We start from the raw sequence: 23,357 nt of genomic DNA, 5'->3' as shown, positions 1-23,357 counted from the left end.
TTCTGATCGCTCAAACGATTTTTCGCTAGAAATTGGATCGTGAGTGGCCTCCTTTACTCTAATAGAGCCCTCCTATCAATGTCCAGCTACTTACATATTGCTGATATCAGAGCCTGATATGTATTGCACTGTCCACGTTTTGCTTTTAGTGATTTTTCTACAGTAAAAAAAAAAGAGAAGATCCTTCTTAGCATTTCCCATTGAAGTGTGGCAATTTTGAAGCCATTTCTGGTGTCATTTCCTCCCTTATGCTACGTACACACTTGCGATAACTATAGTTTGCAAGGAACGATAGTTACCAGACAAACAATATTGGAACGATTGGAATGAAACAATGGGATGCAGCAATCATCATACATATTTTTACGATCGTTCTTGCAGAAAAGAACGATCAGAGGGAAATGTTGCGTACATATTTATATAAAATTAAAAAAAAACACTAACATGGAGTTACAATAGATAAAAATATATGATAGTTAACTTGAGAACAAAGTTTATTTGAAATTTGTAATGTAACCATCTTTACGGGTCGCACTGCACAGGAAGTACAGAAGCTGGGCAGAATCCAACGCAGGCGCATTGGCCCTTGTAACGATCGTTCTCGGCAGATAACTGTACACACTATAGTTTTGTAATGATTGTCGCTCGATATGATCCGTCCTGTTGGATTTTCTCATCGTGCCGATATCGTTTGTTTGTCATTGTACTGAATGATCGTTTAGTAAAGTTCTTTCCTCGATTGACGGCAGAACGATCGTTAAGCTGCTGTTTCAAACGACCATAGTCACCAGTGTGTACGTAGCATTACTCTCCTCTGCCTGATTGTGTATGCATTGCCAGCCCTCCACTATAGAAAGTGCACTGTCTCAGCATGAGAAATATTGGCCAATCAGAGAGGAACAGAGGTGTGGGAGGGGAAACCAGGAGGGAAAGACGCTTCCGCCAATCAGGCTGCATTAGTTATGTCTGAGGGGAAACTAGAGAAGCAAAAAAGGATAACCCAGCATGCCCTGCAACTTCCTTTGTGTGGTAATGTACCAAATAAGAGTCAGGTAAACTGGGGAATGATAATTTATCAACAAGAAAAGTAATAGTGATTGTAACTTTTGCCTTATTAGCATCCTTATTACTTATTAACCAGATAAAAATAAAGAATTGATTTTGGATTTTATGACCGACAGTTACACTTTAAGGGGAAAAATTTAAATATGTTGGAATGGCCTCGTCAAAGTCCAGACCTTAATCCAATAGCGAATCTGTGATCAGATTTGAAGATTGTTGTTTGCAAGTGAAAATCATCCAACATGAAGGAGCTGGAGCAGTTTTGTCTTGAAAAATGAGCAAAAGTCCCAATGGCAAGAGATTTCCAAAGCGACTTGTCGCTATAATTGCCGCAAAAGGTGGCTCCCCATAGCACTGACTTTAGTGGGTGAATAGCTGCGTACACTGAAGTTATTTTCTTATTTGTTGTCTGCTTCTCAATAAACCCAATAATACATTGTCAAAGTTGTAGGCATGTCCTGTCATTGCAAATAGTCCCAAAACTTTTATTTGCGACTTGAATAGTCGGAAGGGCCGGTTCTTGACTTTGTTGCCACGTGAGGCAAACGTGAGGATCCCGCCACCCCCTCCCCCTACAATAGGTAGTATAATTGCCCCAGTATAGGTAGCCTGGAGGCGGTAGCTGTCAGGAAGGCGGGCAGTGGGCACAGCGGTGGGGCGGGGCATCAGACCTCTTCCCCCCCCTCACCTGGGTCCCCACTTTTTGCACCCCCCTACAGCTATTAGAGTAGTGTACAAGTATCAGGCAGTGGGCAGGGAAGCAATGTCTCGTCACTGTAATGCCGCCCACTGTACTTCCGATTGGGCAGCATTGCAGGAAGTGACGAGCGGTGGAATGTATGGAGGGGAGTCATCTCTTTCCCTCCTGCTGCCTGACACTAGGGGGGGGCGCAGACCGGGGGGACCCAGGGGAGGGAGGGGTCCAACCCCCCCTCCCCTACCGCTGTGCCCGCTGCTCCCCCTTCCTGCCTGCTACCCCCTCCAGCTCGGCGCCCCCCCTCCCCCCAACCACGGCCAGGCGGGCACAGCCTCTTCTCTTCCGCCGCCTGGGGAACCTGCCTCACCCTGCCTCATGGGCAGCCCAGGGCTGGCTAGAACATCTGCCCTTTATTTTTCTTCAGTGATGGTAGACTGAGGCCTTCTGCTAGCGTCTTGTTTAGCCGATGCTAAACGAGAACTGAGCAGAGAAGCGTTTGGCATCGGTTCCTGTCGGCCTTACACTGCATTGTGTTTTGAACCCTTTAAGGGGACACAGAAGCGATAAATGTAGCCAATCCTTGATGCTGCATGAACGAGACACGAAAAGCCGTAACCTTCCTTTACAAACCGCTTCCATGTATTTAAATGGACATCACTTGAATGACAAACGCCGCGTTCAGGCGCCAGTGTCAACCGATCCTTTGCTTCTTTAAATCCCTGCCGGAAACTGAGCCCGGGTGGCCACCCTGCTGCCTTCCCCGTCTCGCACTGCGGAGTGAAAGCGTGAGAGAGGTTTTCCGTGTCGGCCCCGAATACCTGGGCGCTCCCGCTAGCCTCTGGCCGACCCCCTCCCGACTGTTTTTCTTGCTAACAGTTTCTTGTGGTTTCATCTGTGCCTCGCATTGCGGCGTGCCTCCCTTTATATTTATTTCTTTTTTTTATTTTTTACATCCTGCCAAATGAAACTGACTTAGCCCAGATCGCATGCAGGGCCGCTGGCGCTGACAGGAAGACAAGCCACAAGAAAGTCTCGCACTCTCTGAGCCCTTTCACAGTAAATAACAGAAGAGCGAAAGTTTAAACGAACAAGGAATACAAAAGTGCAGACATGTCGTCAGCAGACTGCTCATGACGATAGCAGCTCTGCCTTCATGCGCTACTGTACTTTCACATGAGCGCAATAATCTGTCTCCACCCCTTTCCTGCAGAGTGCAGCTAAAAACTTCAGAGAACCAGCCCAGTGTGACCCAATACCTAGAACTGGAACCGAGGCCTAGAGGCTCTCTAATCCAGGCCAGCAGTTGTGACGTCATCTTCTGTCTACCCAAGGCATTGATTTACCCGATTTTGCCACAAGGGGCCAGAAAAGCAATAAAAGTCTATGGAGACTTTCAAACTTTATTGCGGCGCATTGGAAGTATCTCATCTGGAGCAAGGGCAGCAGTGCGTTACCACCAACGCTGTACAAAAATACTCCGACTCCTCCATTTTTGAAACCACCGACTCCAACTCTGACTCCGGGTACCCAAAATGGCTCCGACTCCTTAGTCTAATACTTACCAGAACTAAGGATTTGGTACAAAAATCATCCAACTCCCGACTCCTCAGTTTATAAAACCACTGACTCTGACTTCAGGTACCCAAAATTGCTCTGACTCCCTGACTCCAACTCCAACTCGCTTAAAGGTAACCTAAACTGAGAAGGATATGAATTTTTTCCTTTTAAAATAATACCAGTTTCCTGGCTCTCCTGCTGATTCTGTGCCTCTAATACTTTCAGCCACAGCCCCTGAACAAGCATGCAGATCAGGTGCTCTGGCTGAAATCAGACTGGATTAGCTGCATGCTTGTTTCAGGTGTGTGATTCAGCCACTACTGCAGCCAAAGAGATCAGCAGGGCTGCCCGGCAACTGGTATTGTTTCCAAGGAAACATCCATATCCCTCTCAGTTTAGGTCCATGCTTGAGATAATGCAAGTCTATGAGCACTATGTGTAAATGATGGAGCGTGGTGTGTCTGGGCCTGACGGGAATCCCAGTGACTTACTTTCTGCCTTCTGGGTAATGTTAATTTACATATTAGGAGAACTATTTCTTTTGGGTCCTCAGGGGTGGGGCTAGAAAATGGCAAGGGCGGGCTTTGGAACAAAACAAAGGTGTGACGTGTGGTACAACCTCTGTTAGAATGCTTTGGCCAGTTTTATCAAAGCATTTCTGACAGTTTTTTTCTCCTTAAACAGTTCTAACCGGCAGGGGAACTGTTTTGCACGATAAGAAACTTCTTAATTCCTACTTAATGGCGGCAGTTTAGGGTGAATTTATAGAACTGAACTAGTTAAGAAAAGTGCAAACCTGTTTCTTAAAGGACTTACGAGGTGAAAAGTTTTAAAAAAAGTTCAGTACCTGCGTCTATTTTGTATTCACGGAGGATGCCATCCGCGCCTTCCGTTTACTTCCGCCGGGTCCCCGCTCTGTTACCGGCCCCCGGTCGGCTCTCAACCCCACGGCCCGGGTCGGGCTCTCATTCCACAAGCAAAATGGCCGCCGGAGCTTGCCGCGGCTGCGCAGTCCGCATAGACGCAAGTGCGGCTGCGCAGCTCTAGGGCCTCTCCCTGTAGCGAGGACGCGGCGGGAGGAGCCCTAGAGCTGCACAGCCGTACTTGTGTCTCTGCGGACTGTGGAGTTGTGGCAAGCTCCGGCAGCCATTTTACTTTTGGAATGAGAGCCCGACCCGGGCCGTGGGGTTGGGAGCCGACCGGGGGTCGGTAACAGAGCGGGGACTAGGCGGAAGTAAACGGAAAGCGCGGATGGTGTCCTCCGTGAATACAAAATAGACGCAGGTACTGAACTTTTATTAAAACTTTTCACCTTGTAAGTCCTTTAACCTCCCTGGCGGTAAGCCCGTGCAGAGCACGGGCTATGCCGCCGGGAGGCACCGCTCAGGCCCCGCTGGTCCGATTTGCATAATTTTTTTTTTTTTGCACTTTGCTAGCTGCGTGCAGTGCCCGATCGCCGCCGCTACCCGCCGATCCGCCGCTATACGCGTCGCCGCAGCCGCCCCCCCATGGCGACGGGGGAAGCCCTCCAGTAGATACCGTTCTTTGAACGGGATCTCTTGATCTCTGATCGCCGGCGGCGATCGGAGTGGCTGGGGGGATGCCGCTGAGCAGCAGTTATCATGTAGCAATACCTCGTCTCGCTACATGAAGAAAAAAAAAAAAAAAAACACCTTTTTGCTGCCCCCTGGCAGATTTTGACAAACCGCCAGGAGAGTTAACTGCAGCAGATTAAAAAGTGCTTAATAGCACTTCTACAGATTGTGCAGTGCAGGCTAGACATGATTTCTTAAGTGCTCCTCCCCCCTGCTGAGTCCTATGAAGCTGTTCTGTTCTTCCAGTGCTGGGCTTGATGCAATACAGCAGATGTATTGGTTACTTCAGCAACAGCAATTTACCTCACACACTATCTGAGAGACCTTCCTAACTCCTCAGATTTAAGAACAGTTTAAGAAGGAATGTGCACTATCTAGTGATTTCTTAAGATGCCTGAGACAGCTCTGCACGGATTTCTAAAAACCTACCAATACTTTGTCTCAGACACTCTCGATAAATGCCCCCCTTGGGTGGGAGGGGGGATGTCACCTGCTGCTGGCTGTAACCGATTTTTTTTCTTTTCTAGGAGACAAGAAAAAGTATTGCAAAGCTGCCCGACAAAGAGTCATGGAGGTGATAGAGACGGCCAGACGTAAGCAATGCGAGTTGCACAGTGCTAGCTTCCAGAGTGGGCAGCCCGCCCTGATATCGGAGCCCCCAGACACCTGGGTGTACCCGCTGGTGCAGATGAAACCGTTTGACATTCACATAGATGAACTGGTGACAGAAACGCTATTAACAGAGGCTGAACGCGGAGACCGGCTACATCTCACCACCGGGTACTTCAACCTGACACAGGGGTACATGGACCTCGTGCTGGGCACAAGAGCGGACTATGACATCCTGCTGGCCTCGCCAGAAGTCAATGGCTTTTTTGGAGCCAGGGGTATTGCAGGCGCCATACCGTCTGCCTACGTGCACATCGAGCGGCAGTTTTACAACGAGGTCGTAAGGCAAAGACAGGAGCATCGGGTCAAACTCAGCGAATACTTCCGAGATCACTGGACGTTTCATGCTAAAGGTAACAATCAGCAGCCAGTTAGCTTTATTTTTCAGTCATGAAAGGTAGACGTTTATTGGGTGCTTAGACTTTACAGCTTGCTACCTGAATAGTCCCCTCCCCAATTGGTGTAGCGATGGGAAGGCAGGGTTGCGACTGCACCAGGGTCCCGTGACCAGAAGAGCTGGTGCACACCAGAAGATCTTTTCTGAGCGCTTTGTGATTTTAAAAGCTACTGCTAATGTTATCCTATGTGTGTGTTCACACTGGAGAGATGTGATTTTGTAAACATCCCCCATAGCATTGCATAGCAAGAGCTTTTAAAATCTCTAGTGTTTCTCCTGCAAAAGTGGGTAAAAAAAAAGTAACTGCGTCTTGTAGTCCAAATCAGTGGCGTACCGTCCATAGGGCGCAGAGGGGCGTGCCGCTCCGGGTGACAGGCGGGGAGGGGGGTGTCAAAGAGGCCAGCCCAACCTATTACATATCAAGCCAGCAGTACCTGCACCGCCTCCCTCTGCATTGCTTGGCTGCAGCTGGCTTAGACCCACGTCGGCCCGCCTCCCTCACCTCGGCTGTCAGTTCAGCTTCCGCCTTCTGCGGAAGCCGCCTGGAGCTGCGCATGGGACACACGTGGGATCTCTGCCATGATCCCTGACACCATTGCTGCTGTTGCCGCCGCCGCCACCACGTCACCGCCACAACCTGGGCTGGGACCATCACCCGATGCTGCCAAGCGAGGACTTGCTCTGTGCCCCCTAACTTCCAGGCTCACGGGGAACCCACAGGCAGGCCCATGCACGCTGCACCTCCTCCACCACTGCGGCCATGACAGCCAGAGAAGCCGCCACCTGCCACTTCCTTGCTGCTGCTCATCTCCCTGCTAGCTCGGCCACCCAGGCACACCATCGTCGAACACCACCACGGGCAGGTAAGCCGCAACACCTTCCACTGCGGGCAATGCATCAATGGACAACCCTGCCGGCTGCCAGAGTCTCTCTCTCCTGTCTCTCTCGCTTCCTCCTCTCTCTCCGCTCTCTCTTACTCCTGTCTCTCTCTCTCTCTCTCCCTCCCTCCTGTCTCTCTCTCCCTCCCTCCTGTCTCCCTCTCCCTCCCTCCTGTCTCTCTCTCTCTCTCTCTCTCTCCTGTCTCTCTCGCTTCCCCCTCTCTCTCCGCTCTCTCTTACTCCTGTCTGTCTCTCTCTCTCCCTCCCTCCTGTCTCTCCCTCCCTCCTGTCTCTCTCTCCCTCCTGTCTCTCTCTCCCTCCCTCCTGTCTCTCCCTCCCTCCTGTCTCTCCCTCCCTCTCTCTCTCTCCCTCCCTCCCTCTCTCTCTCCCTCCCTCCTGTCTCTCTCTCCCTCCCTTCTGTCTCTCTCTCCCTCCCTCCTGTCTCTCTCTCTCTCTCCCTCCTGTCTCTCTCTCCCTCTCTCTCTCTCTGTCCTGTCTCTCCCTCCTGTCTCTGTCCTGTCTCTCCCTCCTGTCTCTCTCTCTCTGTCCTATCTCTCCCTCCTGTCTCTCTCTCCCTCCTGTCTCTCTCTCTCTCTCTCTCTGCTCTGCCTTTCTCCCTCCGCTCTCTCGCCTGTCTCTCTCTCCCTCCACTCTGTCTCTCTCCCTCCCTCCACTCTATCTCTCTCCTGTCTATCTGTCCCTCCCGTCTCTGTCCCTCCTCTATCTCTTCCTCCTGTCTCTCTCTTCCTCCTGTCTCTCTCTTCTCTCATTTCCTTCTGTCTTTCTCTTCTGTCTACCTCTCTCTCTCTCTCTCTCTCTCTCTCTCTCTCCCCTATGTCACTCCCTCCTGTCTCTCTCTCTCTCCCCTATGTCATTCCCTCCTTTCTCTCTCTGTCTCTCCCTCTGCTCTCTCCCTCCTCTCTCTCTCTCTCTCTCTCTCTCTCTCTTCCCCTGTATTTCCCTCTGTCTCTCCCTTCTGTCTCCCTCTGCTCTGTGTCTCCCTCCGCTCTCTCTCTTCCCCTGTATTTCCCTCTGTCTCTCTCTGTCTCCTGTCTTTCCTCTGTCTCTCCCTCCTGTCTCTCTCTGCTCTGTCTATCTCCACTCTGTCTATCTCCACTCTCTCTTCCTCCTGTCTCTCCCTCTATCTCTCTGCTGTCTCTTCCTCCCCTCTCTCTCTCTCTCCTCTGTCTCTGCTCTCTCTCTCTCTCTCTCTCCTCTGTCTCTTCCTCCTTTCTCTCTCTTTGTTCTGTCTCTCCCTCCTGCCTCCGCTCTCTCTTCCCCTCTCTCTTCCCCTCTCTCTTCCCCTGTATTTCCCTCTGTCTCCTGTCTCTTTCCTCTGTCTCTCTCTCTCTCTCTCTCTCTCTCTCTCTCTCTCTCTCTCTCTCCACTCTCTCTTCCTCCTGTCTCTCCCTCTCTCTCTCTCTTCCTCCTCTCTCTCTCTTCCTCCTCTCTCTCTCTCTCTCTCTCTCTCTCTCCTCTCTGTCTCTTTCCCTCCTCTGTCTCTCTCTCTCTGCACTCTCTTCCTCCTGTCTCTCTCTCCTCTGTCTCTCATTTCTGTGTTTCTATTTGCCTCCTGTCTTCTCTCACGTTTCTGTGTGGTGTGCATGTGTACACCTGTCTCTCTCTCTCTCTTGTCTGTCTCCGTTCTCTCATCCTCCTGTCTCTCCATCTGTGTCTCTCTCTCTCTCTCTCTGCTCTCTCTCCCTCCTGTCTCTCCATCTGTCTCTCTCTCTCCTGTCTCTCTCTCCCTCCTGTCTCTCCATCTGTCTCTCTCTCTCCTGTCTTTCTCCGCTCCCTCTTCCTCCTGTCTCTCTCCTCTGTCTCTGTTCTCTGTGTCTCAGTCTCTTCTTCCTGTCCTCTCTCTCCTGGGGGTCACTCAATCAGAATTAAATTGGCTATATGAAGGGGGGAGCTAACCGTATACACTGGAGATCTGACTATGTACAGGGGGGATCTGACTATATACAATACAATTGCCTTTACAGGAGGATTTGACTGTATACAATGGCTATGTACTGGGGGGATCTGACTATATACAATGGCTATGTACTGGGGGGATCTGACTATATACAATGGCTATGTACTGGGGGGATCTGACTATAAACTGGCTATGTACAGGGGGATCTAACTGTATACATTGGCTATATACGGGGAGAATCTGAATATATACACTGGCTATATACTAAAGGTTGGGGGGTGTCTGGTTATAGGTTGGTTACCTATCCTATAAATGGTGGGCGTCATCTGGCTACCTGTGCTATATGCTATATACTGCTGCATCATGTGTATTCTGTAGGGAAACACTGTGTAATGTGACTACTACACTACCTATACTGGGGGCAACAATTCCGGGCATTACCCGCCGTGGTGCGCTTAGCATGCCACACTCCTTTGCTTTTTTTTAGTGGGAGGGGGGGTGTAATTTAATACCGAGCACCGGGTGTCAAATGCCCTAGGTACGCCAATGGTCCAAATGCAGGGAGTTCCTGACTTGTGAATGCTGCCAATACGAACCTCCAACCCACCGCAATGTCAGGAACTCTCTGTACTGTGCCCATGCAGAGGGGGACACAGGGGGGCACAAAGGGGCTTAGAGGGGGACACAAATAGGGCATAAAGGAGCATAGAGGCGGACACATTGGCCTCAATTCTGGTAGCTATGTGAGGTAAATATGTTTTCGTAGGTAAAATACCTCATGAGATTTTTTTCCATATCCGAACATGAGGTAAAACATGAGGTAAAACATGAGGTAAAACATGAGGTAAAACATGAGGTAAAACATGAGGTAAAACATGAGGTAAAACATGAGGTAAAACATGAGGTAAAACATGAGGTAAAACATGAGGTAAAACGTGAGGTAAATGCTTAAAGTGAGGTAAAACATGAGGTATTTCAGCAGTAAGCATGCAGTAAATAATAGTAGTCTTTAATTGTCTGCCAGAAGTTAGAATAGTCTTTGGAAGATGTTTGGGGGGAGGGGGGGGGGTGTATATGATTATGTAGCAACCTATGAAAAGTATATTTATAGGCATCCCTTATAAAAAATATTGGAGTTTTATATGTACTATTCTTTTCTATTACACAGTGGGAATAGGAACAACACTAAATCAGAAATAGGAACTCCACTAAAAACTGCAAAATGCATACAAATTGACTTTACCTCCAGGTACAGGCAGGCCTTAAAGGGAATCTGAAGTGAAAATAAACTTATGATATAATTTGTATGTGTAGTACATCTACGAAATAGAACATTAGGGCTGGTTCAGACGGACGCTTGCGGAGCGTTTACCGCAAGCGTTCGGAACGTCGCGGTAAACGCTCCCATTCAAGTGAATGGGAGCGTTTACACCAAGCTTTTGCGCGGTTTTACCCGAACGCGGCGTTCGGGTCCCGATTTTCGCGAGCGTTCGGGCTGCCCCTGGAAGCGACATGTTGCTTCCAGGGAGCGGCCAACCGCGACGGCTAATGTTCCCCTAGAGGAAGAAAAAGACGCGACCACATCACGACGCGACCGAAGGCTACTGAAAGCCTGACCGCGCAGCCGCCGCAACGCCCCCAGACGCGACGGCACGCAGACGTCCGTCTGAACCAGCCCTTAGGATTAGAGTTATGAGTCTCATACTGTTTCCAGTACAGGAAGAGTTAAGAAACTCCAGTCGTTATATCTATGCAAAAGAGCTTCAGTGATCTCTCTGGCTTCCAAAGTTGCAGAGAGCTCTGTCTTCTGAAGCTTATTATCACAAGTGTCTGCTGCTGTATTTTGTTTTTTTTTCTGAAGAGGAAAGTTAAAAATGCCACTGGCCTGCTCTGTGAAATTCATTTAGAATGAGGTGTAGTGTGTAAACTGCAAATAGAGACTGATGCAATGTTATTAAAAAAATGAGACCATCTTCTTTGCTCCTAATGGTCTATTAATTGTCTGTACTACGCAACCAATTCATTATATCATAATTTTATCATTCATTTTTTTTTTTTTGCTTCAGTGTCACTTCAATAAAGTTTACTTATTTTGAACGGACCTTTTCTCCTTTCTCCTTCTGTCTGAGCACCCCCCTCAAAGATTTGGTGTAGTGATCACCCTTTGGGATTGCCCTTCACTCCACAACCAGTGCGTCAGCTTAGCAGGACATTTCTGGGAACAGGGGTCGTGTTGTGGTGAGGAGGGGATGGAATGCTGTGTGTGTGGGGTGGGGGGGGGGGTCACTGTAACATTTGCACAGCTGCATTGCCCCACCCTCCTCCCAGTACAAATGTGACCAGAAACCGCTTAGTTCCATCGTGTGGCACAAAGGTGTGTGTGTTGGGGGGGGGTTAAGAAGTCTGTAAGGAAACCTATACATTACACGATTTTCGGCAACGATATCTGGCAGTTATCAATACTGCAATTGGAAAAATTGGGAGACCAAAAACCATATCCTCAATGGGGCACCACAACACCAATAATATATCCATATAAGTACAAGGGTATATAGTAAAAAAAAAAAAGTATTTTTGAAGAGACAAAAAAGTTTCAAGATCTTAAATTTATTGTATCAAAAAGTTCTTTTGTAAAAACAGAGTTCACAAATCTTCAAGCGAATTCATCTTTGCAAACAACATCCCATTATCAAGTTCCAAAAACATATGTTGAAATATGCAATTGTTTAAAAAGGCGACAACGTCGACTTGTTTCGGAGTAACCTTCTTCAGGCCTTCACAAACAATTGTAATCTGTAATATACAGGACAAAAATTGGGACGGCTACCATCTGGACAAAATCAAGCCAGGAAACACCACTTAGACTAACATTGGACACAGCACACAGGCGAGGTGGACCAGGAGAGACGTTGTCGCCTTTTTAAACAATTGCATATTTCAACATATGTTTTTGGTACTTGATAATGGGATGTTGTTTGCAAAGATGAATTCGTTTGAAGATTTGTGAACTCTGTTTTTACAAAATAACTTTTTGATACATTGAAATTTAAGTTCATCTTGGAACTTTTTTGTCTCTTCAAAAATACTTTTTTACTATATATCCTTGTACTTATATAGTTATCAATACCGCAACATGGTCACCTGATTGATCTTCAGCTGAAATTGGGCAAATGAATCAATCGGGCATGTTGGCAAATCTCGGTCGCAAGAGCTTGACCAGGTGCACGGCGGTAATGGCGTCCGATTTCCCCGACGACCAAGAGGCTCGCGGCCGGTGTCCCCCCCTCATGCTCGCCATGAGCGTTGCAGACCCCCCTGTCACACCTCCTGTGTCCGCCCTCTTTTCTAGTTACCACCGCAAGCTCCTGTATCATGTGACACTGCTGCGCGTAGTGATGCCACTCCACGCGCTGATGTCATCTGTTACAGCTGCTTACGGTGACGCCGGATACAGGAGGAGGCCTGAAATCTACTGGCAATCTGTCCGCAGTGTTTGGGCAAGCAATAGATCTTTCCCTGATCAGATTTAAAGTGCCTAGTAACGGTACAATTTTTTTTTTCACCAAATGCGATCTTTCAATGCAATTTTTACGATCGGAAATGTAATTATCTATTCTTTACATTTACTGAACTATTCTTTCTTCAAATTTGATCATAAAATCTAACTTTCAGATCGATTTTATCCTGTTTGGCAATAAACAAAAAAAAACGTTCCTTATCGATTGCCTTCATAAACGGTGAATTTTCTACGTAATTCGAACATTGAAATTGCATCGAAAGATCGCATTTGGGGAAAAATTTGTACCGTTAATGGACACCTTTTAAGAGTGGGATCTATCAGATGGTCGGTCTGGCGACAGATCGATGGGTGTTTGGGCACCTTAACTGTGTGTAGATGGCGGAATGATAACAGCACATGTATACTTTGGATTAGATGCATAGCTACTTTCTTTTGTAGTATTTGCTTGCTGGATATATACGTAAAAGGATAGGATAAAGGTGCCCATATATGAGGCAATGTATGGGCAGATCAACCAAGAGACAGATATTTCTCTGATCCAATTTAAAAAACACAAAATCCAGGCTCCTCCCCTTGAGCTAGGACATTTAAACACTTGCAGATGTAATGGGGAGGTGCTGGAAGGGGTGTGGCAAGCAAAACAGCAAAATGAACTTCCGCACACTCATGCAAATCCTCATGCGAATCCACTTACAAAAATCATGCAGCAATGAATGCTGTCCCTACGGCTAAGTAAAAAGCTGGGATCCTCGTTACAAGAATAAAGTCTCTTGCGTAGTCACATACACCGCGTAGAGGTAGCCCAGTGTCGTATGTGTCCTAACTCTGGCGCTGTAACATGCATAGCACAAACATGCACGCATTCAGTGCATCAAAACCTATCTAGGGAATAGGAGCACATATCTTTACCGTCCTCCCTGGGACAGATAGTGCATCTAACTAATCCTGCAAGGGATCCAACCTGATACACCGCGGGCTGATTCCTGATCAATTTCTCCACTAAATCTCCCTGGAATCAGCCTTGTAATACCACTTCGCTGCCCTGCGCTGTCTCCCCTAATGTAAGATGTGCCTCCTGCCCTGGTGCTGTATACTTTAATGGAGGCCTGCAGGATTTTAGGAAAAAATTGAATTGCGATTTTTCTGTCAAATTTCTGTTTTTTTTTCCCAGATTTTCTTAAAATCAAGCTTTAGCACTAAATTCACAATGTACAGTAATGCTGGGTACACACGTTACGATTTTCCCTACGATAGATTGATAAATTCCCTCATGTCCGATAATACGCCTGATCGATTCTGCATTCGATTTCTCATAGAAGTGAATGGAAAAAGATATGAAAAATGAGCGAAGATACGAGAATCGAGTGCAGAATCCTGCGGAAAAAACGATCGGGTGGGAAAATCGAGCGTGCGTACCCAGCATACATTTGCAAACATGCATTGACAGAAAATGACATTGTAGTATCAAATTGCTAGTATGATGTCATTTCCTGCCATGTTTGTAAATGTTACTGCATTGTGAATTTATGCTACAGAACAGGATTCAAAATGTGCAGTACTGTGACACCTGGTGACCGGGGGATACAGGGGTTAAAGAGGAACCGTAACCAAGAATTGAACTTTATCCCAATCAGTAGCTGATACCCCCTTTCCCATGAGAAATCCATTCCATTTCACAAATGGATCATCAGAGGGCTCTGTATGGCCGAAATTGTTGTGAAACCACTCCCATAGTCCTGACATTTTCCTGTCTGTGAACCTTGTTGCATTGTGGGAAATGGCTGTTTACAGCTGGGTCCAACTGTCAAAAAAGCAAGCAGCAGCTACTTCCACTGACATCACCTGCCAGCAGTAAAACTGTCACCATGTGATAAATGTCAGAATGTAAATCAGGAAGAGGAAGGCTTTTATAATGGGCAACACTGACTAAATCATTTATACATAATTATTGTAAAAATGAAGCCCTTTTTTTTATTACATTCTTTTCACTGGAGTTCCTCTTTAAGTGCAGAAGTGTCTACAAATGGCAGATGTACGGATTCTTCTCCTCCTCGTGCAAAGTTTTGGCCAAAGATTTGCGCGTGAGGCTAATAATTATATGCATGGAATGCGGAAAATGTGACGCATTAAAAAAAAAATTGCTGCTCTAGCGATTAGGAAATCGTCTTGCTGCAAATCGCAATTTCGGTTTCATAACGATATATTGTGCAGCCTTCCTTTAATGTCTGTGTCCGCCACTGGCTCCGCCCACAATCCTCATACCCGCGCTACAAGAGCTTATCGTCGTATACATGGGTGCGGATGGAGCCGGCAGCCAGCGGCGGGCACAGACACTTAAAGTTATACTTACCAGGGGGGGCACTTTACATTGGGGGGACAGCGCTGGGAGTTCCGTCGCATTCGTCGCCCGTCCCGATGTTGCTCTCTGTTACCGCCGCGCACACGATCCAGCATGTCGGCCCTACAACTTGCAGCATGTGCGATTCATACAGGCACCCAATTTCAGCCAGAAATTGGTTGCATCATAGATCGGGCATGCTCTTGGCGTAAACGATTTTCGTCAGATTATAATAATGGAATTGGATGGTCGATCGGCCACCAAGCCGCCTAATGTATGGCCACCTTAACTCTGCTCTTTACTATACATATTCTTTATGCTGGCTGATCTCCCACCCTGACTATTTTACACCTGGACCTCTGTGCACTCAGTCTGCTGTCTTGTTTTTTGTGGCGGATCGCACGTTTGCTGAAGGAGGAAGACTTTATGAAAGCACTCTTGTTCCCCTTCTGCTTTCTCGGCTGCAGAGAATTGATTCTCAGGTGTCTGACAGGAATGAAACTGACCAAACCTGACAGCCGAGTGACTGGAAAGCCAGCTGCCAGGAAGGCACAATACAGGGCATGCCTGCACGCGCTCAGACGCCTGCCGTGCATTGTTCACTTCTTCTTTCACTTATTGTACTTTGTGGCGAGTAAGAATAGCTTTGTTATTGTACAGGAAAGGCTCCATTTCCCCTGTGTGATTTCTGTTTTGTTTTTGGTCTCTCCCTGCAGGACTGTGGCTGTATCCAGCTGGTCAGAGTATGCCCTGCCTCACCCTGATTGGCTCGCCAAACTTCGGGTACAGGTCGGTCCACCGAGATCTGGAAGCACAGATTGCCCTGGTGACTGAGAACCAAGACTTGCAGCAGCAGCTCCATCAGGTGACTCCTCCTCTGGGCGTGGCCATGTTGTCTGAAACACCCATTTTGTGCAACGCTAGAAACGGGATTCCGTAGAATAGCTGTTGTAGTGAGAGGCTAATGATCATTGCCTGCAAATTGTATGCAGTTTAGTATTGGACCAATCAAACGCACTTCCTGTCAATTTTGATTGGCCGAATTTCAAGCTCCATACAGTCTGCTTGCTAGCCATAATTGTTGCTATTTAATAAATAAATTATTCATCTCAGGTTCTCTTTAAAGTACAAGTGACACCCATGCTAACCTAGAAATAAAAAACACATATATAAGTAGCTGGCCCGCCACCCGTGCACACGCCCGCCCGCCTGGCTGTCCTTGTCCTGTCCCAACAGCTGTCAGTTCGGCACATGCGCAGTAGCGCGAAAGCACTGACACAGGGACAAGGGACGCAGAGACACAGGCATATTATTATATAGGATATCTGCTTTCCCGTATGCTCAGTAAGGAGCAGCAGCCGGGGAGACCTATACAGGAGTGCACAGGAAATGGCATACAGCTGTGTTGTGTGTAACATGAATCTCTTCCCCTCGGTTCCCCTCTGTGCTGTTGGGTGGCAGAGGCTTTGTACTCTGATCTCTGTCCCCAACACCATTACTGAGGCAGTGACAGCCTGGGGGGACGTATGCAGGAGCGCACAGGAAATGGCATACAGCTGTGTTGTGTGTAACATGAATCTCTTCCCCTCGGTTCCCCTCTGTGTTGTTGGGTGGCAGAGGCTTTGTACTAAGATCTCTGTCCCCAGCACCATTACTGAGGCAGTGACAGCCTGGGGGGATGGATAGAGGAACACACAGGAAATGGCATACAGCTGTGTTGTGTGTAACATGAATCTCTTCCCCTCGGTTCCCCTCTGTGTTGTTGGGTGGCAGAGGCTTTGTACTCGGATCTCTGTCTCCAGCACCATTACTGAGGCAGTGACAGCCTGGGGGGATGGATAGAGGAGCGCACAGGAAATGGCATACAGCTGTGTTGTGTGTAACATGAATCTCTTCCCCTCGGTTCCCCTCTGTGTTGTTGGGTGGCAGAGGCTTTGTACTCGGATCTCTGTCCCCAGCACCATTACTGAGGCAGTGACAGGCTGGGGGGACGTATGCAGGAGCGCACAGGAAATGGCATACAGTAGGGTGACCATATTTTGATTTCCAGAAAAGAGGACGATCACAACAGCATGTGGGCGTGGTCATGGGTGGGGCCAAATATACAAGACCTTAGCAGTGTGCTGTCCAACTTCGCAGGCCTAGAGGGCAGTTTTTTTTTTTCAGACCACATGGGGGTGGAGGGCCGGCCGGCCGACCACAAAATGCAATCAGATTCGCAGAAGATTTCCCCACAAAATGCAATGAGATTAACAGCATATTTCCCCACAAATGCTATGAGATTGGCAGCAGATTTCCCCACAAATGCAATGAGATTGGCAGCATATTTCCCCACAAATGCTATGAGATTGGCAGCAGATTTCCCCACAAATAGAATCAGATTGACAGCAATTTTCTCCACAAATGCAATGAGATTGGCAGCAGATTTCCCCACAAATGCAATGAGATTGGCATATTTCCCCACAAATGCAATGAGATTGGCAGCAGATTTCCCCACAAATGCTATGAGATTGGCAGCAGATTTCCCCACAAATGCAATGAGATTGGCAGCATATTTCCCCACAAATGCTATGAGATTGGCATATTTCCCCACAAAATGCAATGAGATTGGCAGCATATTTCCCCACAAATGCTATGAGATTGGCAGCAGATTTCCCCACAAATGCAATGAGATTGGCAGCATATTTCCCCACAAATGCTATGAGATTGGCAGCAGATTTCCCCACAAATAGAATCAGATTGACAGCAATTTTCTCCACAAATGCAATGAGATTGGCAGCAGATTTCCCCACAAATGCAATGAGATTGGCATATTTCCCCACAAATGCAATGAGATTGGCAGCAGATTTCCCCACAAATGCAATGAGATTGGCAGCAGATTTCCCCACAAATGCAATGAGATTGGCATATTTCCCCACAAATGCAATGAGATTGGCAGCAGATTTCCCCACAAATGCAATGAGATTGGCAGCAGATTTCCCCACAAATGCAATGAGATTGGCAGCAGATTTCCTCACAAATGCAATGAGATTGGCAGCAGATTTCCCCACAAATGCAATGAGATTGGCAGCAGATTTCCCCACAAATGCAATGAGATTGGCAGCAGATTTCCCCACAAATGCAATGAGATTGGCAGCAGATTTCCCCACAAATGCAATGAGATTGGCAGCAGATTTCCCGACAAATGCAATGAGATTGGCAGCACATTTCCCCACAAATGCTATGAGATTGGCATCAGATTTCCCCACAAATGCAATCTTATTGGTAGCAGATTTCCCCACAAAATGCAATCTTATTGGCAGCAGATTTTCCTACAAAATGCAATCTTATTGGCAGCAGAATTCCCCACAAAATGCAATCAGATTGTCGCCAGATTTCCCCACAAAATGCAGTATATGTAGCCAGGTCTATAGTGGGCTAACATTAATTACCTGGAGGGTGGTTGGGCAGGCTGGCATGCTATTTGCGGTGCAGGCACTGCACTGGGTAGGCAGTTAGGTAGCCGGGTGGGAGGGTAGGCAGATAGGTAGCCGGATGGGCAGTTAGGTAGATGGGTGGGAGGGTAGGCAGATAGGTAGCCGGGTGGGCAGATAGGTAGACGGGTGGGAGGGTAGGCAGATAGGTAGCTGGGTGGCAGGGTAGGCAGATAGGTAGACGGGTAGGCAGTTAGGTAGCTGGGTGGTAGGGTAGGTAGCTGGGTGGCAGGGTAGGCAGTTAGGTAGCTGGGTGGCAGGGTAGGCAGTTAGGTAGCTGGGTGGCAGGGTATGCAGTTAGGTAGCTGGGTGGCAGGGTAGGCAGTTAGGTAGCTGGGTGGCAGGTTAGGCAGTTAGGTAGCTGGGTAGCAGGGTAGGCAGTTAGGTAGCAGGGTAGGCAGATGGGTGGCAGGGTGGGCAGTCAGGTAGCCTTCAGTTAGGTGGGAGGGTAGGTAGACAGGTAGTTTAGTGGGGTAGAGGCCCGACTCCTATCCCCCCTGCCTCACCTGGGGGTCCCCCCTCCTATGAGCAGCGTGAGGGCGGCATATACAGCAGGCTCCGGCGGGGTAATCAGACGCTAGATGTCCAGCTACCTCCCGGGCTACGCTGTCTCCTCTGTATGCTGCGCGCAATAAACCAGGAAGCGGTGCGAGCAGCAATACAGAGGAGACAGCGTAGCCCGGGAGGCAGCTGGACATCTAGCGTCTGATTACCCCGCCGGAGCCTGCTGTATATGCCGCCCTCCCGCTGCTCATTAAAGGAGGGGGGCCCCCAGGTGAGGGAAGGGGGGATCGGAGTCTGGCCCCGGGGGTGAGGGGGGGGGGGGGGGGAAATGGTGAACCCCGGACATTTCAAAAACCCGGGAGGACGGCCCAGACAGGTCTGAAAATGTGGACCTGTGTGGGCAAAAGAGGACGCCTGGTCAGCCTAGCATACAGCTGTGTTGTGTGTAACATGAATCTCTTCCCCTCGGTTCCCCTTTGTGTTGCTGGGTGGCAGAGGCTTTGTACTAAGATCTCTGTCCCCAGCACCATTACTGAGGCAGTGACATGCTGGGGGGTAGGATAGAGGAGCGCGCAGGAAATGGCATACAGCTGTGTTGTGTGTAACATAAATCTCTTCCCCTCGGTTCCCCTCGGTGTTGCTGGGTGGCAGAGGCTTTGTACTCGGATCTCTGTCCCCAGCACCATCACTGAGGCAGTGACCGCCTGGGGGGACGGATACAGGAGCGCACAGGAAATGGCATACAGCTGTGTTGGCTTTGTACTGTGTGGGTTGCAGGATCTCTGTCCCCAGCACCATTACTGAGGCAGTGACAGGCTGTGGGGACGTATACAGGAGCGCACAGGAAATGGCATACAGCTGTGTTGTGTGTAACATGAATCTCTTCTCCTCTGTGTTGCTGGGTGGCAGAGGCTTTGTACTGTGTGGGTTGCAGCATCTCTGTCCCCAGCACCATTACTGAGGCAGTGACAGCCTGGGGGGAGGGATAGAGGAGCGCGCAGAAAATGGCATACAGCTTTGTTGGCTTTGTACTGTGTGGGTTGCAGGATCTCTGTCCCCAGCACCATTACTGAGGCAGTGACATGCTGGGGGGACGGATACAGGAGCGCACAGGAAATGGCATACAGCTGTGTTGTGTGTAACATGAATCTCTTCCCCTCTGTGTTGCTGGGTGGCAGAGGCTTTGTACTGTGTGGGTTGCAGCATCTCTGTCCCCAGCACCATTACTGAGGCAGTGACAGCCAGGGGGGACGTATACAGGAGCGCACAGGAAATGGCATACAGCTTTGTTGGCTTTGTACTGTGTGGGTTGCAGGATCTCTGTCCCCAGCACCATTACTGAGGCAGTGACATGCTGGGGGGACGGATACAGGAGCGCACAGGAAATGGCATACAGCTGTGTTGTGTGTAACATGAATCTCTTCCCCTCTGTGTTGCTGGGTGGCAGAGGCTTTGTACTGTGTGGGTTGCAGCATCTCTGTCCCCAGCACCATTACTGAGGCAGTGACATGCTGGGGGGAGGGATAGAGGAGCGCGCAGGAAATGGCATACAGCTGTGTTGTGTGTAACATAAATCTCTTCCCCTCGGTTCCCCTCGGTGTTGCTGGGTGGCAGAGGCTTTGTACTCGGATCTCTGTCCCCAGCACCATCACTGAGGCAGTGACAGCCTGGGGGGAGGGATAGAGGAGCGCGCAGGAAATGGCATACAGCTTTGTTGGCTTTGTACTGTGTGGGTTGCAGCCTCCCTGTCCCCAGCACCATTACTGAGGCAGTGACAGCCTGGGGGGAGGGATAGAGGAGCGCGCAGGAAATGGCATACAGCTTTGTTGGCTTTGTACTGTGTGGGTTGCAGCATCTCTGTCCCCAGCACCATTACTGAGGCAGTGACAGGCTGGTGCTATTTAAAGTTCCTGTGGTTTTGTCCTGTGTGAAGCATGTGTCAGCGGGAATCCCCCCCCCCCCCCCCCTCCTTCCATCTGCCAGGTCAGGCCTCTCCTGCGGTGATCACATCCCCCTCAGCCGCCCCTCCTCATCTCCCGTCTGACCCAACTCTTCTGAGAACACCAGCAGACGTGGCCTGAGGGGAATAGGTGATGATGGTCTGGAGATGCCAGGAACGGAATGCCCTCCGGGCCATCACAAATAGCGTTGCCATGGCAGCAGACCACCCTGTGCTTCACCTCATAGCCTGGCTCACTTGTGTTTCTGCCTTGGGACTTCTAGCAGCTAGCCGCTGGGCGGTCATAGCACGGGGGTCTGTCAGCACGTGATAGTGACGGCTTGTGTATACATAGGTGGACTTTCATCCACGGCGATCATGACTCAATCAGGGCCGACTTCTGTACAGACGCGCTGCTAGCCTGCTGGCTATTAGAGATGTAGCTTGCAGTTCGCATAACTGCTCGCCGCGAAACTAGCCAGTAGTTATGTTGGCGAACACTTCGCCAGCGAATAGCTATGGGCAGCCTGACCCCTGTACTCGGTGTTCTCCCCAGAATTTTTTTTCCAGCCAGGTGGCATGAAGTAGTAGTCGGGTGGCATGAAAAAGGTGGGGCAGGATGAGAGAACGCAGGGCCAGTACTTCTGTGCACAAATCTGCTTACAGCATAGGAGGAGGTGAGCTGATAACAGCCGGGTGCTCACCAAAACTAGCCGGGTGGAGCGCCCGGCTAAAAGAGCCTGGGGAGAGCACTGCCTGTACTACTTCGGGTCGCAATGACTCGCAGTAGTGCACATACCCTGGCCTGCCGGTGCGCATCCTTAGCAGGACATTACGAAGCGTGCCCGGCCACAGGCGCGCAATCAAGGACGCAAATCGCCGGGCCAGGGCATGCGTACTAATGAACGCATCCGTACTACTGCGGGTCATTGCGACCTGGAAGCAGTACAGGGGTCAGGCTGTCCATAGCTATTCGCTGGCGAACTGTTCGCCAACATCACTACTAGCTATGCTACAGAGGGGGCGGAGGGATGATGAAGTGGGAGGGGCAAGGAGGACTTCACTGGCTGGTCTTCAGTGGAGACGATCTGGCGCACACCACTCGCAGATGCATCAGGGCCGCTGTACACGTTAGATTCTCAGCTGAGATGCATCTGGCGTGTGTACGATGCATCAGACCGTGTGTGTATTTAGATGAGATGTTTGTGAAGATGGCTAAACTTGCTTTAAGTTCTGTAACCAGCTAGATGAAACGCAGCCAATAACGACCACCTCCAGCGCATGTACAGCAGCCCCCGACGCCTAGCACCCCCTCGGCCAACGGCACGCCCAGTGCATCACTTTAGCTGAGCGACGCACAAGAGCATTGTGCTCTCCACTTACCCCTCTCTCCTCGTGACATCACGCCCAAACCACCTGCAGGGCTACCATCGTGTCTGTACAGCCCTCAGCCCTGCAGTGTTGTCCAATTGGTTCTGGTACTAATAATGTTTTTTAAAGTGAACTGGAGGTGAGAGTGATATGGAGGCTGCATATTTATTTCCTTTTAAACAATACCAGTTGCCTGGCAGCCCTGCTGATCTATTTGGCTGCAGTAGTGTCTGAATCACACCTGAAACGAGCATATAGCTAATCCAGTCACACTTCAGTCAGAGCACCTGATCTGCATGCTTGTTCAGGGGCTGTGGCTAAAAGTATTACAGGCAGAGGATCAACAGGACTGCCAGGCAACTGGAATTGCCTAAAGGGAACCTGAAGAGAGGGGTATATGGAGGCTGCCATGTTTAAATCTTTTTAAACAATACCAGTTGCCTGGCTGTTCTGCTGATCCTCTGCCTCTAATACTTTTAGCCATAGCCCATGAACAAGCATGCAGCAGATCAGGTGTTTCTGACATTATTGTCAAATCTGACAAGATTAGCTGTATGCTTGTTTCTGGTGTGATTCAGACACTACTGCAGACAAATAGATCAGCAGGGCTGCCAGGCAACTGGTATTGTTTAAAAGGAAATAAATATGGCAGCCACCATATCACTCTCGCCTCGGGTTCACTTTAAGAAGCTGGGAGCAGACTATATAACCGCCAATTTGGGGTGAAGCAAACGATATTTGAGCTTTTTTAATCTTGTCAAATCCCCACAACTTCCCTTTGTGAATTGTGAAATCAGTTTTAAAGCTGTCTGGAGCAAATTTGCCAATTAGCCTTAATTAGCAAAAAAAGAGGAAAAGATGGCAGATTTATTAGGCCAGACTTGGAAGGGAAGAGCTTCCTGTTCCCTTTTCTTGTACGTCTCACAATTCTATTTTCACCCCCTTGTGAGTCTTTGTCATCGTTCCGGGTGAGCGCTGCTGTGTCACTTATTGGAAAAGGAACTGTTTGGTCTGGTTGCCGTTTCCTCCCATGTGACATGAGATGCGGGCAGTCGCACAGGATGGCGCAATAATCTTTATTTGCAGTAAAATGACCTCAACAACCTCCTGGGCTGATGATGACCTCATGCCATGTGCTGCAGCCGGCGTCCCCTCTGCTAGGAAGTGTGCTCAGGCAGGGCTGTGCTTGTGATGTGGTTTATGGGGCTGTTGGCTTGGGTTAATCCCCTGTTGCATTCTCAGTTTACTGGCACTGAAACCTGTTATTTACCTAGCTGGGATTAGGCCAGAGTCAATGGCCTGTCGTAGAGGCAGAGCTTATAGATCTGATCTCCAGGGAAAAGACTAAAGGTAGCCATACACTGGTCGATTTGCCATCAGATCCAACCAACAGATAGATCCCTCTCTGATCAAATCTGATCAGAGAGGGAACGTATGAC

The 23,357-nt window shown here is 49.0% G+C and overlaps 1 protein-coding gene across 3 annotated transcripts in view; it reads left to right on the top strand.

Moving 5' to 3' along the window:
- PGS1 (phosphatidylglycerophosphate synthase 1) overlaps positions 1-23,357 on the top strand; it is a 213,337-nt gene that overhangs the window by 46,288 nt on the left and 143,692 nt on the right. For all 3 annotated transcript variants that reach the window (XR_011025276.1, XM_068263319.1, XM_068263318.1), the window contains exons 7-8: positions 5,439-5,933; positions 15,348-15,496. Coding sequence is in view for 2 of the 3 variants with exons in the window: in XM_068263319.1 (XP_068119420.1) it covers positions 5,439-5,933; positions 15,348-15,496 (644 nt within the window). In the remaining variant the exon portion in view is untranslated. The remainder of the gene's footprint in view (positions 1-5,438; positions 5,934-15,347; positions 15,497-23,357) is intronic.

Source organism: Hyperolius riggenbachi, chromosome 12 (genome assembly GCF_040937935.1).
Source record: "Hyperolius riggenbachi isolate aHypRig1 chromosome 12, aHypRig1.pri, whole genome shotgun sequence".
Taxonomy (NCBI): Eukaryota; Metazoa; Chordata; class Amphibia; order Anura; family Hyperoliidae; genus Hyperolius; species Hyperolius riggenbachi.
The sequence above is the reverse complement of the archived record's forward strand: the minus strand, read 5'-3'. Positions and strand labels throughout refer to the sequence as shown.